This window comes from Neltuma alba, unplaced genomic scaffold (assembly GCF_004799145.2).
Source record: "Neltuma alba isolate B1F8T4 unplaced genomic scaffold, ASM479914v2 tig00007582_pilon, whole genome shotgun sequence".
Lineage (NCBI taxonomy): Eukaryota > Viridiplantae > Streptophyta > Magnoliopsida > Fabales > Fabaceae > Neltuma > Neltuma alba.
This window is the reverse complement of record NW_021634820.1, coordinates 1-26,084: the sequence shown is the minus strand read 5'-3', so window position 1 is coordinate 26,084 and position 26,084 is coordinate 1. Positions and strand designations below refer to the sequence as shown.

Below are 26,084 nucleotides of genomic sequence, written 5' to 3'. Positions count from 1 at the left end.
GTGTAGGAGTGGAAGTTTCAGTATTAGGAGTGGAAGATCCCGTATTAGGAGTCACATTGTCACTTCTTGAACTTGGATTACTTGAAATATCCATCACTGTTACTAAATAACAAATTAAAAAAATCAAACATCTGGGGTTCATTGCTATGGGATTAGCTCAGATAATATAACATCACTGATTAAAAATCAAAGATCAAATTGATAAATTCAGATTTCATATGAAATATGCACTTTAAGTACTTGGATCTAATATTCAAACACCATTTGCATAAATTTTCAGTTTACGACCATATATCATCATGCCAATATTCAGATATGCAGAGTGCAGACCAGATATCATCATGCCAAAATTCAGTATGATCAAATTTCAGTTAACAAATCCTCTGTGCTGACCAGATATCATCATTCAAATAATCAAATAATGTTCCAAGTAAACGAATCATTGAATCAACCAGTATACTGTATGACCGAAGAACGCATATCATCATTCAAACGAATCAAATGATCTTTCCCGGAAACAAATCTCATATCATCATACACGATATTGTTCTACATTAGAAAAAGGAAACAAATCTCATTTTATCTAAGCCTAGCTACTTGAGAATTCAAACGGAAAAACAAACCCAAGAACGCACAAAACATGAGCAGTGACCGAGAGCAGGGCACGGTGATGATTTGATATCTAAGCCTAACTGAATGAAATTTACGAACCGGACAACAAGAGGCAAGAGCATAGAAGCGACCACCTGCAGCTCCGATGATGATTCTGCGACCGGGAAGAAGCAACGACGATGGGAGGCGACCACCTGCGGCTGCGATGCAGAGAAATATTTTGAACCACGATCACCGGCTGCTTCAACGTTCAACCTCGACGACGTGACGCGACGATCCGAGACCTCCGATGGCGAGAAAACTCCGGCACAATGAGTGATTCAGCTAGGGATTTTCGATTTTGGGGAGGGTGGCGACGGCGACTCGGCGAGAGAATCTGAAGCAGGGCGAGCGAGGTCGTTCGATTTGGACCAGACCGTGTTTGTTTTTTTTTTTTGGTTTGTAAATTTCACTGCTAAACGGCGCCGTTTCAATGGTTGGGGGATTAAAAAAAATAAAATATTCAAAACCGGACAACCCATCAAACCGCCGGGTTGCCCGGTTTGATCCGGTTATTACCGGTTTGATCCGGTTATTACCGGTTCAACTTGAGGCCGGTTTTTTTGGCCTCCCGGACCGGACCAGCCACCGGTTCACCGGTTTTCCGGTCGAACCGGCCGGTCCGGTCCGGTTTTTTTTACCTTGATTGCAACATATTATGTTGAATTATAAAGCTATAATCCATTTAGTTGGACACATACATGCATTTGATGAATTGAATCGCCAACCAAATGCGGAGACATTTTGACCCCTTTTTTAGGGTCAAAATTCAAAGTATGACACGAAGAATTGACAAAAGCGACCACCTCCACCACTACTATTCCAGAGGAAGACTCGAAGTTTGATTCCACTTCTGTTCTCTCCTAATCTATTGACAATCTCACTTCTTCGTCCTCGACTTGTGCTAATACTGTGACTTGACAGATTTAGATACAAGATTTTAATTTATTTTGTTTTTTAAATTTAAAATGGTTTTTACAAAAATATTCTCATTGAATAAAACATATTTTTATCTAAGTATAGTTTCAATATATATGATTGAATTAAGATAACTTAAGAAGGTTAACACACATTTGTTATAAATAGCTAAATTAATTTTTTTAGCTTTTTCAAATTAGTTATATAGCTCTTACCACCTTCAGTCCTTAATATAATATTTTATTTGACTTTTATTTTGGTTCTAAATATGATATCCTAATATACTTTTTCTCTCATATTTATCTTTTTTCCCTCACTATAATCCTTCTAATAATGGTAGTTCTAACTAATACACTTAATTAGTAACGTATTTTAGGAAAAGTATGACATATCTATTACAAATAACTAACTTAATTTATTTTCTTAATCTTTTCAAATTAGTAAATTAGCTCTTATAGTTAGGACCGGAAGTAGTATATTAAGTGCGAGTAGTATTACTTATATTATCACATGTCTGGGTTATTAAAGCTTTATAGCTTTAACAACTGCACGATTAATAATTAAATAAAATTACTACACAGGGTAGAATGATTCCCAAGCGTGTATATATGATTCAACTACATATAAATCTCATGAATTGAAGAAGCTTCTTGACCTCTCATAATCATAAGAAGAAGTATGGGCTTGGTGAAAGCACAGTCACAATTCAAATTTTTGACTCAATATCTCAGGTTTTACGATGACAGAGAGTAAGTCAAGATAATTTCATTATTAGAGATAAACAAAGCAAAAGATTAATTTTCAACTCTTTCAGGTGTTCTTGTCCAATTGAAAACGATACATGAGGTTGAATATTTGTTTTATTTTTATTTTTCACAAATTTAAAATATTTTATATCTATTATTAACAACTTGGGGTCGATCCGAGCAGTATGAGAAGGGTTATTGCAATTTTATATTTCGAAATATGCTTCTCACAATCATATACTTCAAAGGTTAAGTACGAAATTTAGTTTAAATAATGTAATATGTCATTATATATTTAATATATATTAAATATATTAACATATAATTCTAATTTCTTGATTCTACTCCCAATGTGAATATTTCATTAGTGGGTAATTTTCGAGTATCTATATGGATGATTGAGTCATAAAATCTGTTCTTTTTTTTCTTTTTTTTTATGCAAAGATGAAAAATCTGTTCTAATTTTGGTGCAGGAAAGAGGCATAACAAAAAACGTTTCTGGGTGAATGTTTTCAATTTCCAAACTGATGGGCTTGGGCTTTCCGGTTAAGGCCCTGATTTAGGTTGTTTTTTTGGGTACAATGATTATTTGTGTATTGCCCTTTGATTTGCCAGGAAGGCTTATCGGCAACAACAGCCTCCTACGTGGAAATTCCTTTTTCCCTTTTAAAAGAAAATCATGTTTGTTTCTTCAGTGCATAAGAAGTTAAGAGCTAACAAGAACTATAATGCTTGGCGACACACATAACTAATTTTATGGGCCCAAATTAAAATTTGCATTTTGACTTATTTGCCTCTAAATCATACTTAATTTTACTGTTTAATTTCATCATAGCGTATTGGTTGAGAAGCAAATGCCTAGCTTTTCATCATCCTTTCCCTCCCTTGTCCCACACTTAACCAACTAACCCCATCACCATACCTACCTTCTCTTGTTAGCCTCTCTGTTATTGTCCTTGCACTTGAAGAAAACACAAGCTTTACATATAAATGCCATCATTAGGGGAAACACTTGCTGGCTTGTTAAGACTTAAGAGTCTCCTTTCACTTCTTTCATACCCAAATATATTTCAAACCATTTTTAAGTATTCCAACTCTGCATTAAGTTCACTGCAAGGTTTTCTTATTTAGGATCATAAGAGAGGAGGAGGAAGAAGAAGAAGATAAGACAATGAGCACTACCAGATTTATCAAGTGTGTAACAGTTGGAGATGGAGCTGTGGGAAAGACTTGCATGCTTATCTCCTACACCAGTAATACCTTCCCAACGGTATGATTGCAAGTGAATCAGATTTGAAACTTTAAAGAGCCAGTAATGAAGCTAACTGGGTCTTCTTTTTCTGTTTCTGGTTTTATTTGTTTGATACATAGGATTATGTTCCGACAGTGTTTGATAACTTCAGTGCTAATGTAATGGTGGATGGTAGTTCTGTGAATCTTGGCTTATGGGACACTGCAGGTAGGTTACTGAGATGGCTCTGAAAATTGCATCATTTCTCTAAATAACATGGTGATTGTTATAGTTTATGCATTTTACAGGGCAAGAAGATTACAACAGGTTAAGGCCTTTGAGTTACAGAGGAGCTGATCTGTTTTTGCTGTGTTTTTCTCTCATAAGCAAAGCCAGTTATGAGAACATTTCCAAGAAGGTGCTTTTGTTTTTGCTTTCTTCCTCCTTTTCTCTACTTACAAGTTTCTAAGCTTGAAATGTAATTATTTTTCTTCTCAGATTACTATCACCCAAGTTTTACTTTTACAGTATCTGATGGAATTATTGGATTCCTTGACTAACAGTGGATTCCTGAGCTGAAACATTATGCTCCAAATGTGCCTGTCGTGCTAGTTGGAACAAAACTGGGTAAGTTGGATTCATCAAAGCAGCAATATTTTACATGACAATTTATGTTCAGCACGCGGCAAAAAGTCTTGGTCATAAAGTATAGACATTGAAATACTTCATATATCTGGGACTCTGATGACCTTAATCTAATGTAAATTGGTAAATCCAAATACCATTGTCACAAAAAGTATAAACGTGAAATATATACATAAAAAGTAACAAGGTGAAATCAACAGTGGGTGATATCCAGTAATTAAGAATAATAGAATTCTGTTTAGTACAGTGCAAACACAATTTTTCTTTCTGAATTATCCTTGATTTGGCTCCTATTTATACCCCTGGCGGAAAGAGGAAGAAAAGAAGAAAATAAGTGTACCATTAACATCTTGCAGCACTTTATTCAATTTGTTGCCGTCAAAACTTACATTGGTTTTGCTCAGATTTGCGAGGTGACAAGCAATACCTAAAGGATCATCCAGAAGCCACTCCAATAACTACCGCCCAGGCATGTGACATCTCCTTCATAACTTTCATGTGCATGTTATAAAATTTCTGAGGATTCTTGTGGAATTAAAAATGAATGGTATGTACAGGGTGAAGAACTAAAGAAACTGATAGGGGCAGTAACATATATAGAGTGCAGCTCCAAAACACAACAGGTAAAGGCCATCTTAAGAACATCACAGTGCATTCAAATTATGAAAAAGAGTGTTACTTTATTCTTTCTTTCTTCTGGTTTCAGAATGTGAAGACAGTTTTTGATGCTGCAATCAAGGTCGCCTTGAGGCCATTAAAGCCAAAGAGGAAACCACCCAAGAGAAGGACTTGCGCTTTCTTGTTTCAGCTTTTTTGACATGGAACCCCTATTTTTGCTTATCCCTAGCTTTGATTCTAAATATATTAAGACATTCTTGTGTTATTTGATTAGTTTCCTGGGGAAAGAATTCGTCTCAATAATTATTAGCCGTCCTTAGATTAAGTTAAACTGTGTTACTCTGCAGTTTCTTGCTGCTTATAGTTTTCTTGTTCTGTACTTGGCTTCATATAAATATCATTAGTGCAGAGGCTTTCTTTCTGGAAGTTGGAAATTCTCTTTCTGCAAATTCACATCCCCTGAATCTACTTAAGATCAAGATTAGATACTTATATTTGACATGACATGAATTTTATGTAATACTTTTTAGTTAATTGTACTTATTTTCTTAAATATTTCACATGTATCTCGTTAGAAGAGGGCAAGATTTGCCGTTTATGAAATAAAATAGTAATATCGCTTCTCTTGAGGTGCAAAGAAAAAAGAGTAACCCCGGATGCTCCTTCAATCCTTAATATAAGAACTAGTACTTATCCAATTTGAGTAAATTAAAGAAGTTAACTAAATTATTTAATTCTAACAAATGTGATATGATCTTTCTAAAATGCCTCTACATGATATTAGATTATGTATCAATTTATAAGTTAGATAAATTAATTTTAAAAAAATAGATTAGAATATTATATTTATATTAAAGATAAAAATCAACTTCCTGCCAATATGCATTGGGGAATCACGTGCACCAAAATTTAAGCATTAAATATATTGCATGTTGAATATTTATTGCAGGCACATTAGCATTTAGTGAAAGCGCAACTTAAGCTGCACCACCCATATCCCTCTCATGCTTTGCTTTACATTATCACCAAACACATTATTTATTAATATCATGTGCAGGCTCAACCCTTTCAAAACCAGTTTGGATCGTTTTTCTCATATATATCTAGAAAGCAAAAACAATAAAATAAAATAAAAAACCCAATAAAACCGCTTTCCACTCCCATCACAGAGGGAAAAAGAAGAAAATTTGACAATATGTGAACGCTGCTATAATCTTGCCAAGACTAAATAAACTTATAAATAGATACAGATATGTCAAAATGTATTTTTTTTAAAAACAAAATTTGATGGCTATTTATTTCACTGATAGCTTAAATGCAACTAACACTGAGGCGGTGGTCCAGGGAGAGAGTGATAGAGAGAGAAGCTGGCAAGCAGCAATATATGTATATCAGAGACAGAGAGTTTTAGTGATTAATTTTCATGTCATTTCTGGTGCAGACAAAACGGTAGGAACAGAAAAAAAGAGAAGATTAAAACAAAGGTTGAAAACAATAAATATGAACGTGGGCATGAGGAAAGCAGAGGATGGAGGTGCAGAGTAGGAAGAAGTAGAAGGAGTGCAAATTAATGGCGTAGTGGGGGAAAAATGAACAAAAGGAATGGGTTAATGGTACGGAGGGGACTGGTTTGGCTTCATAATAATGACCCAATATTTGCACTTTACTCTTCACTTATGAACTGTACGTACTGTAACTACTGGGGAGTTATGGCCTAAGGGCAAAAAGTAGAAGCCAAACAACAAGTTTGGACTTCTTCCCAGGAAGGTCTACCTCAGTTTCTAAAGTTGTTTGATGCGATTCTACTCCCACTTTTCTGTCCAGTTTCCTGTCTGTCTGCCCCTAAACACAGATCAGAGAACGTCATATCTCAAAATCTATGGATATGTGCTGATTCATTACTGCTTTTGATTCCCAATCTTTTGGCTCAGTTTATTATCATCCACATGCATCCTTTTTACTCTCTCTCTCTCTCTCTCTCACGCGCGCGCGTGCGCACACACAAACACAGCGTCCTGTTTGACATCAACATGCCACAACATAAACTTTGACAAACACAGGAATGTGTTAAGAGGAAAAAGAAAAGACAAAACAAAACTGCTTGTCTTAAGCAGGAGCCAAAATATGGATAATTATAACCACATGTTTGATGGGCAAGAACTTGCCAGATGAAATGGGCTGAAAACGGTTCTGATTACTGTTCCATCCAGGAAGCAGTCAAGCAGACGAATGTTATTGCGCAGCCAGGAATGTGAAAAGACATATTTGCCCCTGCAGATGATGGAGAAATGAAAGTGAAATGGAGAGTCTGATTCTCGTCTCCTTTGCATCTCATTCAACTCAATCGAGTGAACAGAGGAATTCGTTTAGTGGCGAAGTCAACCTAGCTAGATGTGCGATTTCTTTAATGGTCGTTTTCATCTTTTACTTCAGGGACACTACGGTCATTTTATATTATGTGTTCATAAATTATTATTATTTTTTTCATTTTCTTCATATATGCAATGAAATCTTGAGATGAGTGCCAAATTTGCTTGGGTAGGGCAAAAGGAAATGTTGATGGGGTTAAAGTTAAAACACATTAACCTGACGCGTTATAAACTCCTTCACACACGGTCACACAAATCAAAAGTAGTTTTTGAATGAGTTTTCAGATTCTTCAATTAATTAACTTTGACTTGGATTGAGATAGAATTAATGAATCGGTGTTATGAAATTCTGCAAAAGCTTAACTACAGTTAAGAAAGAATTGAAACTGAGAATACAATTGCCTGTGTATAATGTAGTGGAGAATAAATAAAGGTCCCTCGAGTCAATCCAAAGCTACCTTCCTTCACAATCACTAACTCCCTCACCGTTTTCCAATCAAACCCTAAAAGCCCCTTTTCTTCTTCTTGACTTTGAAACCACCCTTATTTATTCATCAACAACCTCTTCCATTAGAATAATCTCTCTTTCTCCCTCTTTACCATTATATATATATCTAGCTCCCATTAATACACCTGCAAGCAAACCCAGCCACACAAGAATCTGGAAAAAGGAAAAGAGACAAAGTGATCAGAAACCCACCCTCTTCTGAAAAAAAAGATCTCCTTCCATTCTATTACAGCTTTCTCTGCCATGTTTCTGAAGCCAAGATTCCTAATTCAGTCCCCAGCATGTTTCTCTTTCCTTGGTCTATTTGCTTCTAGTCCTGAGGGAATTACCTTCTACTTTTAATCCCCAGTGAACTGTTTTCCCCTCAATCTATTACTATTAATGCAAAGGTAAGTGCAAGGAGGAGCAGGAAATGGAGAGTAATTGTACTCCCCCCCCTCTTCGTTTTCCTTTTTATTTATCAATTTCCTGTTTCTGATTTTTCATCTACGTAAATAACAGGTATGACTTGTTAAATAACTGAGAAAATAAATCAAGGAGAACAGCGAGAGGGGGATAAGTGAAGAGTCTATATATACAAGAGGTTATGTATATGTCGGTAGTTAGCTAGCCTTGAGCAACAAAACGGCAGGCTATTTCTGATGCAAATTAGGTTTTCTCTTTAGGTTAAATATTCAGACTTGAGTTCAGTAATCATCTTCAACAATCGTCGTTCGATCATCATGGCTTCTTCTAACCCTAACAGACACTGGCCAAGCATGTTCAAGTCCAAGCCTTGCAGTAACTCCCTCCACCACCACCACCAATGGAAGCTTGACAATATCAACTCCCCTTTCATCTCGCCTTCAAGCTGCCACAGAACCTCTTACACATCTGGTTTGTAATTAAGCTTAATATTATCCCATCACTGCAGGGTTTTGTGAAAAGTTCTGAAATTTACATTTAAAAATGTGGCAGGAGTTGAGGAGGAGAGAAGTGCAGAGCCGAAGCCAAGATGGAACCCAAAACCAGAGCAGATTCGGATACTAGAAGCCATATTCAACTCAGGGATGGTGAACCCTCCAAGAGACGAGATCAGGAAGATCAGAGCCCAACTCCAGGAGTATGGCCAAGTCGGTGATGCCAATGTCTTCTACTGGTTCCAGAACCGTAAATCCAGATCCAAGCACAAGCTTCGTAATCTCCACAACTCTTCTAACGCCCACCAAACCCAAAACTTAAGCAATTCCACTCACAAAGAAATCATAACACCACCTAATAAGGCATTTGTGTCTAATATTGTCTTTTCCGATGTCTCTTCTGATATTGTAGTTCCCATTTCTTCTGCCCCGCGGCCACCAACACCGCCATCTCCAACTCCGCCTCAGCCTTTCTTCTTTATTCCTGGGCAGCAGAATGGAGGAGCTGGAACAGCGGCTAATAGTGCTGTTCCTGCTCCTATTACACAAGGTTTTTGCTTCTCTGAACTATCAAGTGTGGTTCAACCTGATGGTCCTCGTGATCATCATCAACAAATCAATGTTGGGTCTTGCACTAATAGTCTTTTGCTTAACGAAATCATGATCCATTCATTTTCCAAGAATGACCAAGAGAAGGTTATTATGCAAATGCAACAACACCTTCCAACCACTCACACTACTGTCCCTCCCGCCACTACCACCACTGTTACTGTTCCATCCCCCATCTCTCAGATTCAAGGTCATTATTAACTCTTTATGAAGTCAATTTTTAGTTAACTTGCTTGTGCATGGTAGGATTCACGATTCACGATTCACGCTGAACTTTAAGTCAACATTAATTCAATATTCCGAATGCGAATCTGCGATGCCTTTCTTGGATGAACGTGTGCATGGTTATAGCTTATTTTCTTGTCTAGCTAATGGATAATGGATCTTGTTTGGGTGAGGCAGGGACGGAAGAGGGCCGACCTGGTGCTCCGATGAAATCCACGGTGTTCATTAACGATGTCGCATTCGAAGTGGGTGTGGGACCCCTCAACGTGGGGGAGGCCTTCGGCGACGATGCGGTGCTCATCCACGCCTCCGGTCAGCCTGTGCTCATCGACGAATGGGGCGTCACTCTCCAGCCTCTCCAGCACGGCGCATTTTATTACCTGGTTCGCACGTTATCGTGAAACTTCTGTAGTTTCCTTTTTATATTTTCGAAGAGAAAATGGTGGTGGGTGTTATTAATGAAGGTGTGGGTAAAGTTGATTGTTTCAGAAGTTAAGGGCTTTTGACATTTTGGTTTTCCGTTTTTTCATTCCCTTATCTTGCAGGTTTGGAAGGAAGAAATATGTGGAGGAGGACGGAATGGGATTTAATTAGATGTGCCGTGTTCTCTCTCTGTGTCTCTCTGCTTATTATCCTGTGATTTTATTTGAGTTGCTGTGTGTTAGGGTATGGACTAGGGTTTGAGTTTCTCTATGGGGATGATGATAATGATTGCCAGTGGACATGTAGTATTACATTACTACATTAAAAGCGAAGTGTTTTTCATGTATGATGTATACGTGCGGGTCTATATCAGTCTAGCTATATATATATATATATATATATATATATGGGGTTGCCTAATTGTTCTAATTAAAACGAAGTTATATGGATATTTTCTCATTTTCTGCCTGGTTTTGTCCATTTGGGTTGCAGTTTTGCTATTTATTTGAAGTCAGCATTATATAGTGATAATGTAAGTCATAATTGTCCTGTAATATATGTGATGCCAAGCCTGGGCTTTTTTGACACGATATTGACAACCCTAGGTTGCGTTCTGCTATAACATTGCATTATGCTCCAAATCTTTAATTAGCTATAATAAACCTAATTTGTGAGTAATAAAATTCTAGTATGTGCCTATATTGTCAACGAATTAAAATCTATTTGACATGCAGTAGAAGACATAAATTCAACCAAAAAAGATATACAGGAGAGTTTAATATCATGGCATCGTCTACGACAATTATACCACAATTCTATTATATTGTACATTGACAATGTTGATAAAGAGCATAGTATATGTTCTAATAAAATGTAAACAAAACTTGCGTTTATTTAAATATAATTATCATAAAAATAAGAAAATTAAAGCTCTTTGGTATCCATATTCGCTACTGGCTTTTTGTTGTCTAGTAATCAAGTTACCTAGTTTTACTTTCAAATAGTGTTTGAAACAACAACAACAACCTGGAACGCTTAAGGTTACAGCAAATTAAATGCACCGGAAACCTCACCCATTGTATATGCCATTTAACAACACAAACCCATGTTGTCTGCGAGACTGCGACCATATGAAAGGTTCTGAACGTATCGAAACGTGACTTGTACTGCTCCGACTGAGAAGAAGCGATCGAATAGAAGAAGAGGATGAAAATGAAAGAAGGAGTTTGTTGTCAGAGAGAAACATGTATCTATATATATCTACGTACAGAGGTTGTATTATGTTACTTGATAAGGTCGCGTGTTGTCTGATGACAACAGTTTTTTGCTTTCGTATTGATGCGTCCCTTCGACTTGACTCTCCCCAACGATTGATTTTGATGGATCAAAGCAGAGTTTTCTTCCTTGTCTTCTTCTATGATCTTCTCTGCATGAACTATCCAATCATACGTGCTGCCTCTGGTACCCGTTTTTGTATGAATTATATTTTTAGTATCTGACTATTTGCACGCATGCGTACGTTGAATAATAATGGAATTGCTCATATATGCTTCAGTTTTTGGTATAGGTAAAGGAACAGTCACCTTGATGATTTTGTTTGTCCATAGGATTAATGTCTCTTGGTATTTGCATTTGCAATTATGTGAATGCAAATGACTGATTCATAAACATCATGAGTATTTTATTATCTAATTTTTTTCATAGGGTCAAGAATCTAAGATATGTGAAACTAATCATTACTTGCATCTCGGGACATCCTAATCAACTGGGGCCAAGTAAAATTCTAATTAACCGGAGCAAAGCTCTCATGAAATAGTATTTTTCAAACGTGTTGGCAAAAAAGTAATAGAATTTTTTTGAAGATATTTGATTTTTGTGAAGGCTGAATAATAAATACGGTAATGAATAAAAGATTTGATGAATACAAGGGTTAATTAGGTTGATTGGAAAAGATTCCGCATTCTCTAAACAACTTTTAAGAATTTAAATCTTGCTGATTAAGGAAAAAACTATGCTTGGAGTTATTTTTCATTTGTGGCCAACAAGAAAAGTGAATGCAAACCATTTATACTGGATACCAAAAGTTATACGAAAATAACAATTTTGTATTAAATAAAACTATGATAAACAATGTTGTAAATTTGATTCATTATACCTATATATTTATAAATTTAAAACAAGAAAATTCGACACAAAGGAATCACATATGCTAATCTAAAAAGGAATTATATTTATTAAAAGTAACATAGTTATGATTAAAAATGCATGGTTTAATTTTAAACGCTTCGTCGCTTTGACACAGTCCGAATCCCAAATCAGAATTCAGAGATGAGATATGAGAGGAGAGGCCCATTTGAATCTCCGAGAAAATGTGGAAACAAACAAGCAAAATTTGGTTAGCCCCCAATTTCCCCTCTAGCCTTTAGCACAAAAGGGAGAAAAACAAGCGTGTATGGGAAATGGGGGCGTACAGAGCGGAAGACGATTATGATTATCTGTTCAAGGTTGTGTTGATCGGTGACTCCGGCGTCGGCAAATCCAACCTTCTCTCCAGGTTCACCAAGAATGAGTTCAGTCGCGAATCCAAGTCCACCATTGGCGTCGAGTTCGCCACCCGAAGCATTAGCGTGGACGATAAGGTTGTTAAAGCCCAGATTTGGGACACCGCCGGTCAAGAAAGGTTCGTCCAATTATTAAGACATCAACTCATCGGACGATTTTACTTTTGCATTCGATAATGAAATGCTGCCTTGAGAGGCTTTTCTGTTTCTATCTTCTATGTTGCCTGGCGCTGAAGCGATCGATTTGAATTGGGCGTACGTTGATATGATGCCAAGATTGATTGCTTTTAGCACATTAAATCTGTCACCATTATGATCTTGTAGACTTTTCTGGTATAATGAAAGAAACTGATTAAGACGTTAACTGGTGTATGATCTGTACTTTCAAGGTTTGCGATATCTGAAGTTTCTTATAATAAATCTTTGTGAGATAAACTTATCGAGTAACATGATTTGAATCTGCATGATGACTACGTTATTGATTTTTGGGTCATATATGTTTCTAAGTTTAGTTTTTCATGAAATGAAGGTACCGAGCAATCACGAGTGCATATTACCGTGGAGCCGTTGGAGCTTTACTAGTGTACGACGTTACACGCCACGTAACATTCGAGAACGTGGAGAGATGGCTGAAGGAGCTAAGAGGTCACACAGATGCCAACATTGTGGTAATGCTTGTGGGCAACAAGGCAGACCTCCGCCACTTGAGGGCGGTTTCCGTTGATGACGCCACTGCCTTCGCGGAGCAAGAGAACACATTCTTCATGGAAACATCAGCACTGGAGTCCATGAATGTGGAGAATGCCTTCACAGAAGTTCTGTCTCAGATATATCGTGTGGTGAGCAAGAAGGCACTGGACATAGGGGATGATCCCTCGGCTTTGCCCAAGGGACAGACCATTAACGTCGGCTCTCGTGATGATGTATCAGCTATGAAGAATGCCGGATGCTGCTCTTCTTGACGAGTATACGCTCTTATATAATATAACCTATATATCTTCATCCATCTTTTTTGTCTGTTGTTTATATCCATGTATAGATTTCATTGGATTGTCTAGAGAGGTTCAAACTGTGAGCTTTGAGCTTTTGGTTTGTTCTTTGTAGAGAAATCTGTTCGCTATTATATTCATTTTTGTGATTGCACATTCCTTTTATCTCTTGTCTTTCTGTAAGAGGTGCAGATGGTGTTTTTACAATTCTTTCCCTTCAAGTTTTTACTATATTTTAATCAATATCAATATTTATTTGTAAAAGCTATACTGAACTGCAATATTCAAAATCAGTCACCTGCGTGGATTTTTCCTTAAAACGTGTCTATTTTTACTATATTTTAATCAATATCAATATTTTTTTTGCAATTATTAGATATTAGATGGCCCACTTTTAGTTGGAATTTATTCACGATAATCAATACACCAATCAATAGACACGCAAAAAAATTGTTTTTCTCCCGGATATAATTTTATGAGAAAATTTTCCCTCGAAATCTGGGGTAACATTAGCGAGAAAAGTTTATTTCTTTCGAAATATATGTTCGTGAGAGAAGTTTTGCAGATTAGCTATTATCCAAAATAATTTCTCATGGATTTTTATCTGCGCGGAATGAAAAAATTCTCACAAATTAGTGATTCGTGAGAATTTCTCATTTTTATCCCAAGAAAAATATTCCTCGCGGTTACCGTTGATGATTGATGAATGATTCACTACCATGTGCATTAAAATTTTAATTGAATATTTTTCATTTATGCTTTACAATTTTGAGCTTTAACATTGTAAGGCTTTGATTAAGATTACTCTAAAATTTTAGCTTTATCCACTTAATCTTGTCAACATGTAGTCTCAGAACAAGGCTCAAATATTTAAGCTGTAAATAAAATAGATCTTTGAAAAAAAATAAAATTAATCATATTGTTATTCTCAAGTTTAGTTATATAAGTTACTGCAGGATACTAATTAGATACTATTCAAAAAATTACACGTACAAACACTGACTGACACCCAATAAATTAATTTTGTTAAATTTACAAATAATACAGACAATCCATATTTTCTGAGATTTCTATTGACGTTGGCGAACCTTTCAAAATAAAAATATAGTGATTAATGAATATTGGTTTTGTTGGGGTGTGGGGGAGGTATCCAGCAATATTGCTATGGGACTTTTGCTTCAATTAATTACAAAAGTCATTATTTGTTTTGAAAAATATCTCTTTTACAAGTTTTCTTGAAAAATTGCATCTGGGCTCATACTACATACTTGATAGGTCATACATTTCTTGACAAACTAGGCATTAGAAAAGAAAAACTTGACCCACAAAATATATGACATTCATGACCCAACAAACAAGGAAAACATTTTCAGTAGCTCACATATTCACACACCAGTGCTCAGCGATTGCACCACAATTGCAAAAACATTACCCCAAAAAAAAGGCAAAAATATCACTGAGGTTCTACCTTTGTTGAAGGAAAGGCTCCACTATAGCTAAAGCCTTCATCATGGGCATAAGGACGGCGTAACTTGCCGCCATTTGCATCCACATCAATTTCTTCTGTTGTTGGATCTGATTCAGAAGCAGGGTTCAATCCAGCGAGCTCCATTATATTCTCAATTTCCTTTACCACCTCAGCCATTGATGGCCTCTCAGCTGCATATTCTTTGACGCACCTCATTGCCAGCTCCACAAACTTGTCCAAACCACGTGGAGTTACTTGGTTGATGAGTGGATCTATGATGGAATGGAGGTTGAATAGTTCTTTTGTTGTATCCATTACGTTCTGTACCTCTCTCACAATATATTTCCCTTTCTCTATTGGCCTTCTTGCTGTCACTAGTTCCAGCATCAGCACTCCAAAGCTATATACATCACTTTTTTCAGTCAACTGTTGGGTCATGTAATACTCAGGATCCAAGTAACCCTACAGACAAAATTGTTAGGGGGCAAAAAAGGGATGAGTTTTCATTCATTTGAAATTCAATTATATATTTCAGAACGAAATTTGGTGTCTTTTTCTTCCTGGGTTAAAATGACAGCGCAGAAATTTGAACCTAAGACATACGAACCATTGTCCCTTTGACTTGAGTAGTGATATGCCCCCTTTCACTATCAACAAGAAGCTTGGAGAGTCCGAAATCTGCGACTTTTGCGTTAAGGTGCTCATCAAGCAGAATATTGCTTGATTTTATGTCCCTGTGTATGATTGGTGGGTTGGCAAGTTCATGAAGATAGGCCAGACCCCTGGCTGCGCCCAGGGCTACTTTAAGCCTTCTCATCCAATCCATTCTGATCCCAGACTTTCCTACATAGACCAAGTCGCATAAAATATTAAGAAATGCATTTCCCAGACTGGAGAACTGTTTTATGGCAGTTTCTGATGTATTTGTCTTCAAACTAATTCTCATACATTCGGGCAAAAGAATGACAGAGCTCCAAAGAGATTTTTATACAGGGATTACCAACCATTCTGTTTTCTGACAAATGCATGTGAGTTGCATTAAAACACTCCATTCCTTTCTCAAATCAATACCATGGAGGAATATACAGGAACTTGCTAATTTCAAGTTTTAAATAAACTAGTCAGGCAAGCGGTAAAACTTGTAATAATATCAAGTTCTCCAAATTTATGCAGCGTATAAAAACAAGGGTATTAACATGTCCATTTTGTGGGAATTCAGCATTGGTAAATTTATATCAGGTATATGATCCAAAAAATTGACAACTGAGTGATGAACCACACATGTGTTGGAACTATCAACATAATTTCAAAAGCAAATGGGCAGATTAGCAGCCTATTTGATAATGATCAAAAGAAAAGAGGTGGGATGTGCTTCTTGAACAAGCTTTTGTCCTTGTTCTGCCCCATTTCTCTCTACATTCTTCTCTAGGACAAAACATGATATCATTCATAAGGAGAGAAGGGGCTGGAATTTAGGAATACCTGAAAGACTATCCATTAAAGTACCATTTGGGATATACTCATACACCAGCATTTGTTCACCATTCTCAAAACAGAAACCCGCAAGACCGACAAGATTCTTATGATGGACCCTTGATAGAAGTTCAATCTCAGTTTTAAACTCTACAGCACCCTGCATGGATTCTTCTGCAGCCCGTTTGATGGCAACTAGTTCTCCCGTGGGCAGAACAGCTCGGTAAACCTTTATAAATGAGGATTTATTAGCTATTACAGAACATTAAACAAAACAATAATTTTGGAAAATAGAACAATGTCTCTAAAGCTGGTGTCAGAAGAAAAATTCTCAAGGGTAATCCATAGAGAGTTCAAGTCTCCTGTCGTCCGATCATCTCAAGATTGTGTAATCATCTCAAAACTTACAAAAAATTTTCTTAACCAAACATGAATCTTAAGGCATGATCAGGTGACTAGGAGTGAGAGCCAGAGATTTTCCAAGCAATGCTCAATTGCTAAAAGCAAACAACAAAACAGAAGATACTGGGGAGATTTTGAGGGATTCTGGTCTTCCCAAAATTGTAAAATGAAAAGGATAGCCATGGGATAGTATTATTATGAACCTTTCCGTAGCCCCCAGATCCAACTGTGTTGTCTTCAGAGAAGTTGTTGGTGTATTTCTTCAGCTCTTCTAAAGAAAACCACCGTGCTCCTTTTAACTGAGGAGCCATGCCGTTGTTCTTGTTCAGTTTCCAGTTTGCTGCATTAGCTTGGCATGTGATCAACAGAAGACTGATAGAAAAATTCTTTACGAGGGACAAATATAAGCAAAATCTGCATCAAACATATCTTACCAAAAGGGTTCAGCTCAGCGGACCCTTTTGCTCTTTTCTTTTGACGTACAACATATATCCCTGCAAGGAGTGCTACTGCCAGAAAGACCACAACAGCAACTACTACGCCAACTATAATCCCTATATGGGACGACTTCTTTGATTCATTTCCTAAATGACGTGAGAGAGAAGAATGAGCATTACAGAGTTTAGCTTTTTCATGCATAGCGAGACACTAATTACCTGCATAGTACCCATAGTCATCAGCAATGAAGAAGTAAGGAAGGAAAAATTTTGGGGCCTTAAGAAGCTGGCTGCTAATCACAAAAGCGATATTTGAAACTCCAGTTCTATTGAAACGATCACTTGAAGACGGAAATACTTTCAGGGACACTTCAAAATAATCAGTAGATGCATTCCTGAACGGATTACTTAGAGAAACAGAATCCACCGGAAGATTTTGTGATTGAAAAGCAGTCATCAGAGACAGCTCGAGTTCCTTATAATAACTTCCATTACCAAGGTCTGAGAAACTAAGAGCTCTGGCATACAGAGTTCCACTGTACGGATGTGAACATTTGCAGTTAGGACTGGAAATTTGACCAGAACTGCAAGGAGGAGGTGAGCAATTATTTGGCAGCGTTGAATATATGGAATTGGATTGGGATTCTTGGCAGTAACGTTCAGTAGAAGCTTCTGCTTCAAGGCAAATCCGGTTGCGAGCTAGTCTGCAAAATTTTTAGATAACTGCCTCAGAGGAGAAAAACCATAAACCAGCGGTTTGGGTTAAGCTGGGTGAAGTTGACATGAAATCATAAGTTAAAATTAAAAAAGAATAGGGGATAGGATTGAGCCGTGAAACTTACACAACTGAAACTTTATAGTTCATGTTTCTCTGCGTGAAATCAGTGATTGTATTATTCTCCAAATCAATAAGTTTTAAGCGGTTGCTATCGGCATTGCCAATATCTAAGGTGCCACTGAGCTGGTTGCTCTTCAACACCCTGTTCCCAAAATTCAACACACCATCTTATAGCCATCATCAGAACATGTGTTCAAGAAGTAATTGGATAAATGCGGGCATATTTTTGTCATTTTGCACATCCATATCTTATTTAATGAGATAGTACTACTCACACAGTCTCTAAACTGGGCTGGTTAAATAAGGAGACAGGTATCTGCCCTCCAAGGTTGGTGTTCTCCAACTTTCTGACATAAGTAAGCTTTATCAATATTCAATACTTGAGACAATCTTGTGTCTTGAAAGATATCCATGCTCACAGACAGACTTATTCAAACAGAACAGATAAAGGAAAAGAATGAAAAGCATCGGAGGGAGGGAAATGATAGAGATGGCGTACAATGTTGTCATCAACGGCAAACTTGAAGCCCATGAAGGAATATCGGAAGAATCGAAAGTATTGTTGCTCAGATCTCTGCCGACAATTTTATGGAAATATGAAAACACAAGAACTCTGAATAGATATTCAAGCATATACGTATATGCAAATCCTGGACTTCTGAACAAGATGGAGGTAAAAGTATTTGACAGTTACTTCTAAGCTAAATGAAACAAGTCTTATTAAATCCCCGCAATTTTAATGAATCTCACACACTACTGCTTTACTACTTACACATAGGTTAGAAGATTCATTCCGGTAAGATCTGGCAGTGGACCTCTCAACCTATTATTTGATAAATACCTGAAAACATAGAGTCAATGTTTCCCTCAGTCAAATGATCTTTAAATAGAAAGACCAGCTTACTGATGGGCATCAATTCGAGTTTTGCATGTTTAGTTGGTCCTCTTACAGATCACTAAGATTTCTGAGATTGCTGATATTCGAAGGTACACTTCCACTTAGTTGGTTCCTATCAAAACGGCTGTTGAAAAGGGGGAAAATATTAATTACAGTAAAACATCAAAGTATTTCAGGAACATTAATGTTGTGAAATGATGATTTCACTTGTGGTAAGATCCTTACACTGCCTCCAATGAGTTCACCACCCCAATGGTACTAGGCATACCGCCACTTAATTGATTGCTGTCAAAAAGCCTGGCCAAAATAACATAGGTGAGGATGGAAAGTCAGGTCAACATGTCTGCTGATCTCAACATATGAGTAAAAACCGAAACATACAAAACTATTTAGTGAGAGGTTCCATGCGGAGAAAAGAAGATACTGTAAAGTTCTAATTGATCTTACACATGGACCAGACTCATATCTGAATGAAAAAGTTGAGCTGGGATTCCACCTGAGAGCCTGTTGTTTCCCATGTGACTGCAAAAGGTGGACATAATCTTAGATCCTTTACACTGAGCCAGGAATTATCCATTCAAGCCAATGCAAGATATTATCAACAAAAATTGAGGATTAGAGTTGCCATACAAGTGCTTTGCCTTAAGCAGCTTCTCAAGTCCAAGTACTCCTTGCCCAGAGATTGGGATAGCTCCTTCAAGGTGGTTATCAGAAAGGTCTAGCCAATTAATATTGGATAGATTGCCAATGGTAGGTGGAATGTTTCCACTGAACTGGTTGGAGTTCAGAGCTCTGCATGGAAAGCAATAAGATGATAGGTCATACATAATTTACCAATGTGGTGTTAGACCAGAGCAGAAACCGAGATAGCCAACATAGATATTTTCTTTGAAACATCATATTTTGGTATATTTACTTTAACTTGGGATCTAAGACAGTTCTTATTTGTGTAGTCATTCTCGGATATAGCAACAGAATTGTTAAAGATGAAAATCCTTACAGAAAATTCAGCTGCTGCAAAGATCCTATTGAATCGGGAATACTGCCAAAGAAACTACAACCAACCAGTATACTGGAAAACAATGAGAAACGCAATAGATCAGTTCAGGAAAAAATTTTGTGAGGGAAAAGTAAAGATGAAAATGAAAAAAAATTTTAATGAGCAGGAACTCAACAGAAGATTCAGTGTTTATTACAGTTATTTTTACTGTCGGGTACTAGTTGACTTCCTTACAGGGTTTTTAATTTTCTCAAATTTCCAATCTCTTTCGGAATTGTTCCTGTCAGGCCCTTGTTGTAAGAGAGATCCCTATATGAATAAAAGATGTGAGCATTCATAAGCCAAAAAAAAAAAAAAGAAAAGGATGAACGGGCAAATAGTAGTTTAAGTACTTAATCAAATTAGCTGTGTTTAAGTCACTTTGAGAGTAGAAAAAGTTCAAATAGAAAACTCACAATGTGTCTAACTCAGATAATAACTGGATATCTGAAGACAGCTTGCCGACCAAATTCATGCTTGCTAATATTCTAAGGAAAAAAAAAAAGTCAAGACAGAAAAAGAAATAAAAAAATTAAAATTATATTGAAGGAGCCAAAGAACTGACATTGACGTCACTCTTAAATTGGTGCATCGAATTCCTTCCCAGCCACTGCCACAAGGATCTGAACCCACCCAGCTTGGTGGTTTGTTCTGCCAAGATTCTGTGAGAGATTGTAGGGAAACAACTGCAGTGGTGCAATATGCATAAAATATTGTTAACAAATGCTAAACTCTCTAATATATCTTCGTAATACCAAATGAACACCTACATCTTCTGAGAGTTAAGCTTTCAAGATCACGTCAAAAATGAATGAATAACAAAAGGAAGTCCTATTACAAGAGATGCTCTGTCCTTTTTTTCTCCCAAGCCTTTTTTATTCACTTTAACATGCAAGTTCAAGTCATTAGTCAAGCTTTCGCAAAGTGTTTCCAGTTCATATTGTAGTCAGTCACTCAACAGAAAGAAAATGCTATGGCCAAACAACTTAAATTACGCGATTCAACAATTTAATAGTCAAAACTTTGGAAAGTTATTCTATGAATATGAACATCAGCAAAGGAAGAGCTAGTAATACAATATTATAAACGGCTTCAATAAGAGAGTTCCTAAGTAGTTTTGCACATTAGAATTGAAGGTGCAGAGCTCAACTGTCAAATCCAGATTAGCAAATTAGATTTTGTCTAAGGATATTGATGGTAGAAATTTCCAGGCACAAGAACTTTCATAACTTGAATGCATAAACATAGATTTCGGCACTCCTTATGTGGAAATGAAGACAACAGAAACAGAAACAAATTTTAGTTACTTGTAGTTTCTTTTCTCTTAAAATAAAAACCTGAAGCCATAACTTCCCCGAAAGGTTGCCCAAAATAGACTAACAGACGTTAGTCATGTCCTTCTCGCCCTAAGAGCACCAAAATGTGATCTAAAAACTAATGACGAAATGGCCTTATTCATTTGCATGAATGTGAAAAGAGACAAGAAATAGCTGTGAAAAATATAAATCAAAAGCCAAAGAAAGTGTAAAGCAGTTGAAAATATCCCAAAGTTTGATTGAACTTACAATCCTCATAGGAGCTCTGTGCCGATACCAGCAGAGATTGGCATAGAAGCAGTAGCAGAAACACTTTAAATACTTGTTCCATTTCTCAAAGATCCGAAATCTGTTCAGAACTTTCAGTTCAAAGTTAATACCATGGAATAGCCAAAACTGAAAAAGAGCACCATCTATTTACGTGGGAAACAAAGCTTGTGGCGCAACCAAATTGAATTCACAGTAGACCCCTGTTCAAGACGGCTAAATAGTACATTTGATCACATCAATAGCTTTAGCATGCCAATTCCGGTCTCTAACATGTATAAACAGTTCTAATCCAGAACACGGGAAGTATAAAGATTCTTGACTGAATCCTTCTCATATTTACAAAAGAAGAAAGCTCAACTTTAACATGCACCAATTCTAAAACAAGGAAGGAAGATAATACAACCACATTTTAAGAGTAAATTGCAATCTGAATAGTGTTTTAAATTTTGTTGAGGAAAAATAATTGAGAACTAGATCATCATATACAATGAGACATTTGGCCACTTTGTTTGCCGTCCGAAGCGATTAAAATAATCCAATAAACGTAATATACTGCCAAGAATTCAGTCACTTTTATTTCTCTGTCAACAGGTCAGAGCTAGAATGAACCCTCTAATTTGCATAAACTATGGTCTGAGTTCTCCTATGCATCGAATATTACATGGTACAGACAAAAAATGGCCATTTAAAAGATTTCAGAATTCTCAGGAAACTGCCTCGTGGTCGGGACAGGCTTGGAGCAGCCTGTGTTTTTTTGTACGTAAGCGCGTTGAAGCAGAAGCCAGCCGGAGCTGGTGTGCCGGAGGCATATAGTATCATGGTTTCGTAGCAGACAAAAACACAGAAATAAAAATTATGGAAAATGAAACAGACTCCTCTTCTTCTTCCTCCTCCCGTTCTGCATCCAATTTTAGAAATGAGAACAAGTCATGATTGACTAGCAGTCTGTTTGATTTTCATGGCTGAACCCTGAAGAGTAAGGCGGCAGCATGTTGCTTGCGTAAGCCCAAATGTGAAAGAGCCTTTAGTTTAATCTTGATGGTGATAGCTTCTCGTATGCTCCCAAGATACTACTTCCCATTGCATGAGGAAACAACTTCTTGTTGTATCTTTAAGACTATCTGGGCTTTTAATTTTTAATCAAAATCATGAGCTTTCATCAGTTAATAACTCATTTACACCCAAAATTCCTCCTAATTCGTTTGATAACTGCTAATAACGATGACACATAATTTGGATTAAACTAATTTTCATTTAAACTGAGCCAAACCTGAACCTCAATGTATAAAACTATAAATCCAAATTAGACTTTTATTTTTGTATTGCATGGATTAAAAGTTAAGTATTCTTAGTTTGGAAGTAGTACTGGATGTTGGTATGTATAGTTTTTGGAAGACAGGCTACTCCGCTGCGTAACCCGTCAAAACAGTGGTCTCTTTGAAGAATGTTATCTCATTTCACCAATTCGCATGCTTTGAAAACTACCACTTGATTGTTCACCTGAAATAAATATAAATCAGCAAGTTTATGACAAAGCATGTGACAAAAATTCGGATAAGAGATTTCCCGCCATGGAAAATCCTTATCAAAACCAATAACGCTGCATTTTAAAAAAACTGAATTTAAACGCAGCACCATACAATAATGAGCAACAAAGTCAACACGGTTCTTTCTTTCCTGCAAGATTTGCTCTAATCACTACCTTAAAATACTGACACGGAAAAGGGACAAATTGTTGTTTTATTTATGGATGTTTGTTGAGGGGGTCTTTATGAGCCGCTAGTCTTTTATTTAAGCAAGGACAAACATGTAGTCCTATGATTTTGAGGGAACAAGGTAACTTCCCAACAGTTTCCTTGGGCAGTGCAAGCGAGCTTTTTTTTTTTTTTTTTTTACCTCAATCAAATTACTTAGCATCAAAAAAATCATGTTGAACTCTGACTATTGTGATTCTAGTTAAATAAAGCCGCAATTCTCCTTACAATTTTTAATCATTTTAAGAACTTCTCTTCACAAATTTTTGAAACCATTATGTATTTAGGATTTGAATACAAGACTATTGACCATAATCTCCCAAGTGGTTGGCTAGGTCCTCCTGGCCATGGGCCAGTAAGTCCTTTTCTGTCAATTTGATTATAAAAATGGTTGAATATGAGCCAAATCATAATTTTAAAAATAATTTTACAGAATACAAAATAAATACTTCAGAAGAGTTTATTGCATCTATAGAACTGCAATGGGAATTAAGAAAGGGGGACATGGAAGAAAAGATTTTTTTAGGTAATATTTTTATGATTTTATTATCATTATTAAAAAACTGCATTTTTTTTTATAATTACATTCTTGTTTAGTTCATTTTATTTTTACCAGACTCTGGTTCATAGAGTGAGCTGCGTTTTGTTGGATTCTAGTGCCGGCTTCAAGTTTTGCTGCCGGCGGGATTTTATATCATGACAATGCATTTTGTCGCCGAAAACGAAAAAGTCTAGTGAGGCGACACCAAGGAGAGTAGGACCAATTAAAGAGAAAATTAAGCATACGTATTGACTATTGAATGGCTGGAAAAAACATCACAACGAATTAACGTAGCCATTTTATCACGCAACACAAAACAGTAGAGATGATTACATCGTCATCCATCTTCCTCCATGAAGGCCCCTTTTATTATTTTTTTTCAACATTGAATCATTTTCAGCCCACATAGGTTCAACACGGAGGGGGAAAGGTCATAGGCCCAATAAAAGCAGTGGAAAAAATGGTATATGGATCATCGAAAGGGCCTGGCCAAGGCGAAATACGCGTCAGGTTTTACGGACACCAGCAACTCTAAAACAATTATCTCACTTGGACGAGAAATCTTGAGACCAGGTTCAATAATACCTGCTTGTGAGAATTCAAAGGTCCAATTACGTCATTAATAGCAGCTTATGCTAAAGCAGAAGCAATTGATAAAAGCGATTAAAACCTACCTGGGGAAAGCTTTTTCCCTTGATAGAGTTCCTTTGCTAGAGGGTTGGCGGCCCAGAGGTTCACAGCCACCCACTCCAAGGGTTGAAAACCAATTATCTCCCATCGCTAGAGAAAACCACCTGAAAATTTCAAACTCGTTGTGAACACTGGCTTCATATCATCTATTCTGATAAATTATTTCTTTGCATGATATAATCTTCCCTATCTGCATCCTAATTTTTCAAAAATACCTTGCTCCCATACCTGCAACATAGTTAATAGTGTATACTCCTCTTCACTTCCAAGTTGCAACACAAAAAGTGCATTTGCCAGTGCAAGAGCAAGACAAATAAAACAGTTGCAAATCTGTAGTACCTGATAACTAGCAATGTCCTGTATAGCCACTTTTGCTGCATCTGCATCCATATTCTCTGAGTAGAAAGAGCTGAAACAACTTCACCATCAGATATAGATGCCCCCAATGTTCTCATGTAGCTGGCAGTTTTCCAGTCCAAACTCCAATGCCATCTTCTTTTCATAATATCACCCGACCAGCCAAAAGCATCTTTGACTTTCATAATAGCTGAGACACAAAACTCTTCCAACTGTCCCTATAAAAGGTTCGAACAAGAAAAAAACACTACTCTTTAAACCAAAGTAAAAGGTATTGTAAACCATGGAATAATCAGTAAGCATATGCTATGAAGAAAAACAAGCGTTATCCCCAAAAGATGGGATTGGCTATATGAATCGCAATAATGTCATTGTGATCAATTACAACCAAATGTTATAAGAAACAAACGAATAAAAACACATGAGTTTCCCCACAAGCAATTCATGAGGGGTGCTGCCCAAGTATATTTCATGGCACACGAATAGCGTCAAAAATAACGATGGCAGGGCACCTGCAGTGCTAAGATCAACACAGATTTTAACCTTATGGACTTGTCAGATTATTTCAACACTCTCCCACGGTTTGCATAAAGTATAATTTACAGTGCTTAACGAAAGCACAACCACATCTAGATTCAATCTTTTGAAGCTAAATCATCAGATGGACTTCAAATATTCTAGCTGATAGCCATCTGGAAGCATAATGGAAAAACAGCAAATCAGGTGCTACGTTACTAAGGACTTTCTAGTTTCCAATTCTTTCAGTAAGCAAATTCTGCATATAAAAATTTACCACATAATCATAAAAAAGGATAGATTGCTTACCTTATTTACATCCAAAGAATTCATCTAATGTACTGTGGACTTCAGATGATGACAGAGATCTAAGTTCCCTGAGGCGTTTTTCCCTCCTTGGTAAATGAGGCAAATAAAGTCGGCCAAGAGCATTGTGATTGCTACAAGAAAGATGCCACTTGCAAGGGTAACTGACAACAGTCTTAATAGAGAGCTCCCCCTAAGGAAACAAAATTGATCATGTATATTAACATGGACTTCATCATTCAATACAGCATTGAAACACCAAAACTCTAAAGTTGTGTTCATTATTAATGAAATGGAGAGATTAGTAAAATCAGTTAATTGCCCTGATATTCAGATAGCCATTATAATAGATTCACTATAGCTTAACCTACACTTACAGAATAAGAC

At 36.8% G+C, this 26,084-nt stretch overlaps 4 protein-coding genes and 1 long non-coding RNA gene across 5 annotated transcripts; 3 read left to right on the top strand and 2 right to left on the bottom strand.

Moving 5' to 3' along the window:
* The first annotated feature begins 3,389 nt into the window (after positions 1 to 3,389).
* LOC114752851 (rac-like GTP-binding protein RAC13) lies at positions 3,390 to 5,235 on the top strand. Its single transcript, XM_028941549.1, has 7 exons — positions 3,390 to 3,585; positions 3,687 to 3,774; positions 3,855 to 3,964; positions 4,110 to 4,173; positions 4,596 to 4,660; positions 4,749 to 4,814; positions 4,898 to 5,235. The coding sequence occupies exons 1-7, from the start codon at positions 3,487 to 3,489 to the stop codon at positions 5,006 to 5,008; spliced, it is 603 nt and encodes a 200-aa protein (XP_028797382.1). The 5' UTR covers positions 3,390 to 3,486; the 3' UTR covers positions 5,009 to 5,235.
* A 3,173-nt stretch (positions 5,236 to 8,408) lies between these two features.
* Positions 8,409 to 10,009, top strand: LOC114752854 (WUSCHEL-related homeobox 9-like). Its single transcript, XM_028941551.1, has 4 exons — positions 8,409 to 8,562; positions 8,644 to 9,384; positions 9,597 to 9,802; positions 9,965 to 10,009. Exons 1-4 carry the CDS (start codon positions 8,409 to 8,411, stop codon positions 10,007 to 10,009), a joined length of 1,146 nt encoding a protein of 381 aa, XP_028797384.1.
* A 2,292-nt stretch (positions 10,010 to 12,301) lies between these two features.
* LOC114752855 (ras-related protein RABA1f-like) lies at positions 12,302 to 13,418 on the top strand. Its single transcript, XM_028941552.1, has 2 exons — positions 12,302 to 12,522; positions 12,933 to 13,418. Exons 1-2 carry the CDS (start codon positions 12,302 to 12,304, stop codon positions 13,363 to 13,365), a joined length of 654 nt encoding a protein of 217 aa, XP_028797385.1. The 3' UTR covers positions 13,366 to 13,418.
* Positions 13,419 to 14,845: 1,427 nt separating this feature from the next.
* Positions 14,846 to 21,782, bottom strand: LOC114752857 (probable leucine-rich repeat receptor-like protein kinase At5g49770). The gene is made up of 19 exons (XM_028941554.1): positions 21,513 to 21,782; positions 20,513 to 20,633; positions 20,364 to 20,435; positions 20,143 to 20,217; positions 19,909 to 19,980; positions 19,539 to 19,700; positions 19,356 to 19,430; positions 19,134 to 19,205; positions 18,961 to 19,032; positions 18,783 to 18,851; positions 18,510 to 18,584; positions 18,286 to 18,357; positions 18,015 to 18,152; positions 17,392 to 17,876; positions 17,170 to 17,319; positions 16,939 to 17,075; positions 16,343 to 16,562; positions 15,468 to 15,703; positions 14,846 to 15,322 (listed from the first exon to the last, which is right to left on the bottom strand). Exons 1-19 carry the CDS (start codon positions 21,592 to 21,594, stop codon positions 14,846 to 14,848), a joined length of 2,862 nt encoding a protein of 953 aa, XP_028797387.1. The 5' UTR covers positions 21,595 to 21,782.
* A 2,269-nt stretch (positions 21,783 to 24,051) lies between these two features.
* On the bottom strand, positions 24,052 to 24,575 carry LOC114752850 (uncharacterized). The gene is made up of 2 exons (XR_003740910.1): positions 24,503 to 24,575; positions 24,052 to 24,413 (listed from the first exon to the last, which is right to left on the bottom strand). It is a non-coding gene; the product is annotated as an uncharacterized LOC114752850 (long non-coding RNA).
* Between the last annotated feature and the right edge of the window lie 1,509 nt (positions 24,576 to 26,084).

Excerpts from the sequence above, each read along its gene's own strand:
- LOC114752851 (XM_028941549.1), top strand. The coding sequence starts at position 3,487 with ATGAGCACTACCAGATTTATCAAGTGTGTAACAGTTGGAGATGGAGCT. Across the intron at positions 3,586-3,686 it reads CCAGTAATACCTTCCCAACG|GATTATGTTCCGACAGTGTT; the intron begins GTATGATTGCAA and ends TTTGATACATAG. Across the intron at positions 4,815-4,897 it reads GCAGCTCCAAAACACAACAG|AATGTGAAGACAGTTTTTGA; the intron begins GTAAAGGCCATC and ends TTCTGGTTTCAG.
- LOC114752854 (XM_028941551.1), top strand. The coding sequence starts at position 8,409 with ATGGCTTCTTCTAACCCTAACAGACACTGGCCAAGCATGTTCAAGTCC. Across the intron at positions 9,385-9,596 it reads CCCCATCTCTCAGATTCAAG|GGACGGAAGAGGGCCGACCT; the intron begins GTCATTATTAAC and ends TGGGTGAGGCAG. Across the intron at positions 9,803-9,964 it reads ACGGCGCATTTTATTACCTG|GTTTGGAAGGAAGAAATATG; the intron begins GTTCGCACGTTA and ends CTTATCTTGCAG.
- LOC114752855 (XM_028941552.1), top strand. The coding sequence starts at position 12,302 with ATGGGGGCGTACAGAGCGGAAGACGATTATGATTATCTGTTCAAGGTT. Across the intron at positions 12,523-12,932 it reads GACACCGCCGGTCAAGAAAG|GTACCGAGCAATCACGAGTG; the intron begins GTTCGTCCAATT and ends CATGAAATGAAG.
- LOC114752857 (XM_028941554.1), bottom strand. The coding sequence starts at position 21,594 with ATGGAACAAGTATTTAAAGTGTTTCTGCTACTGCTTCTATGCCAATCT. Across the intron at positions 19,206-19,355 it reads GATATGAGTCTGGTCCATGT|GCTTTTTGACAGCAATCAAT; the intron begins GTAAGATCAATT and ends TATTTTGGCCAG. Across the intron at positions 18,852-18,960 it reads CTCAGAAATCTTAGTGATCT|GTATTTATCAAATAATAGGT; the intron begins GTAAGAGGACCA and ends CTATGTTTTCAG.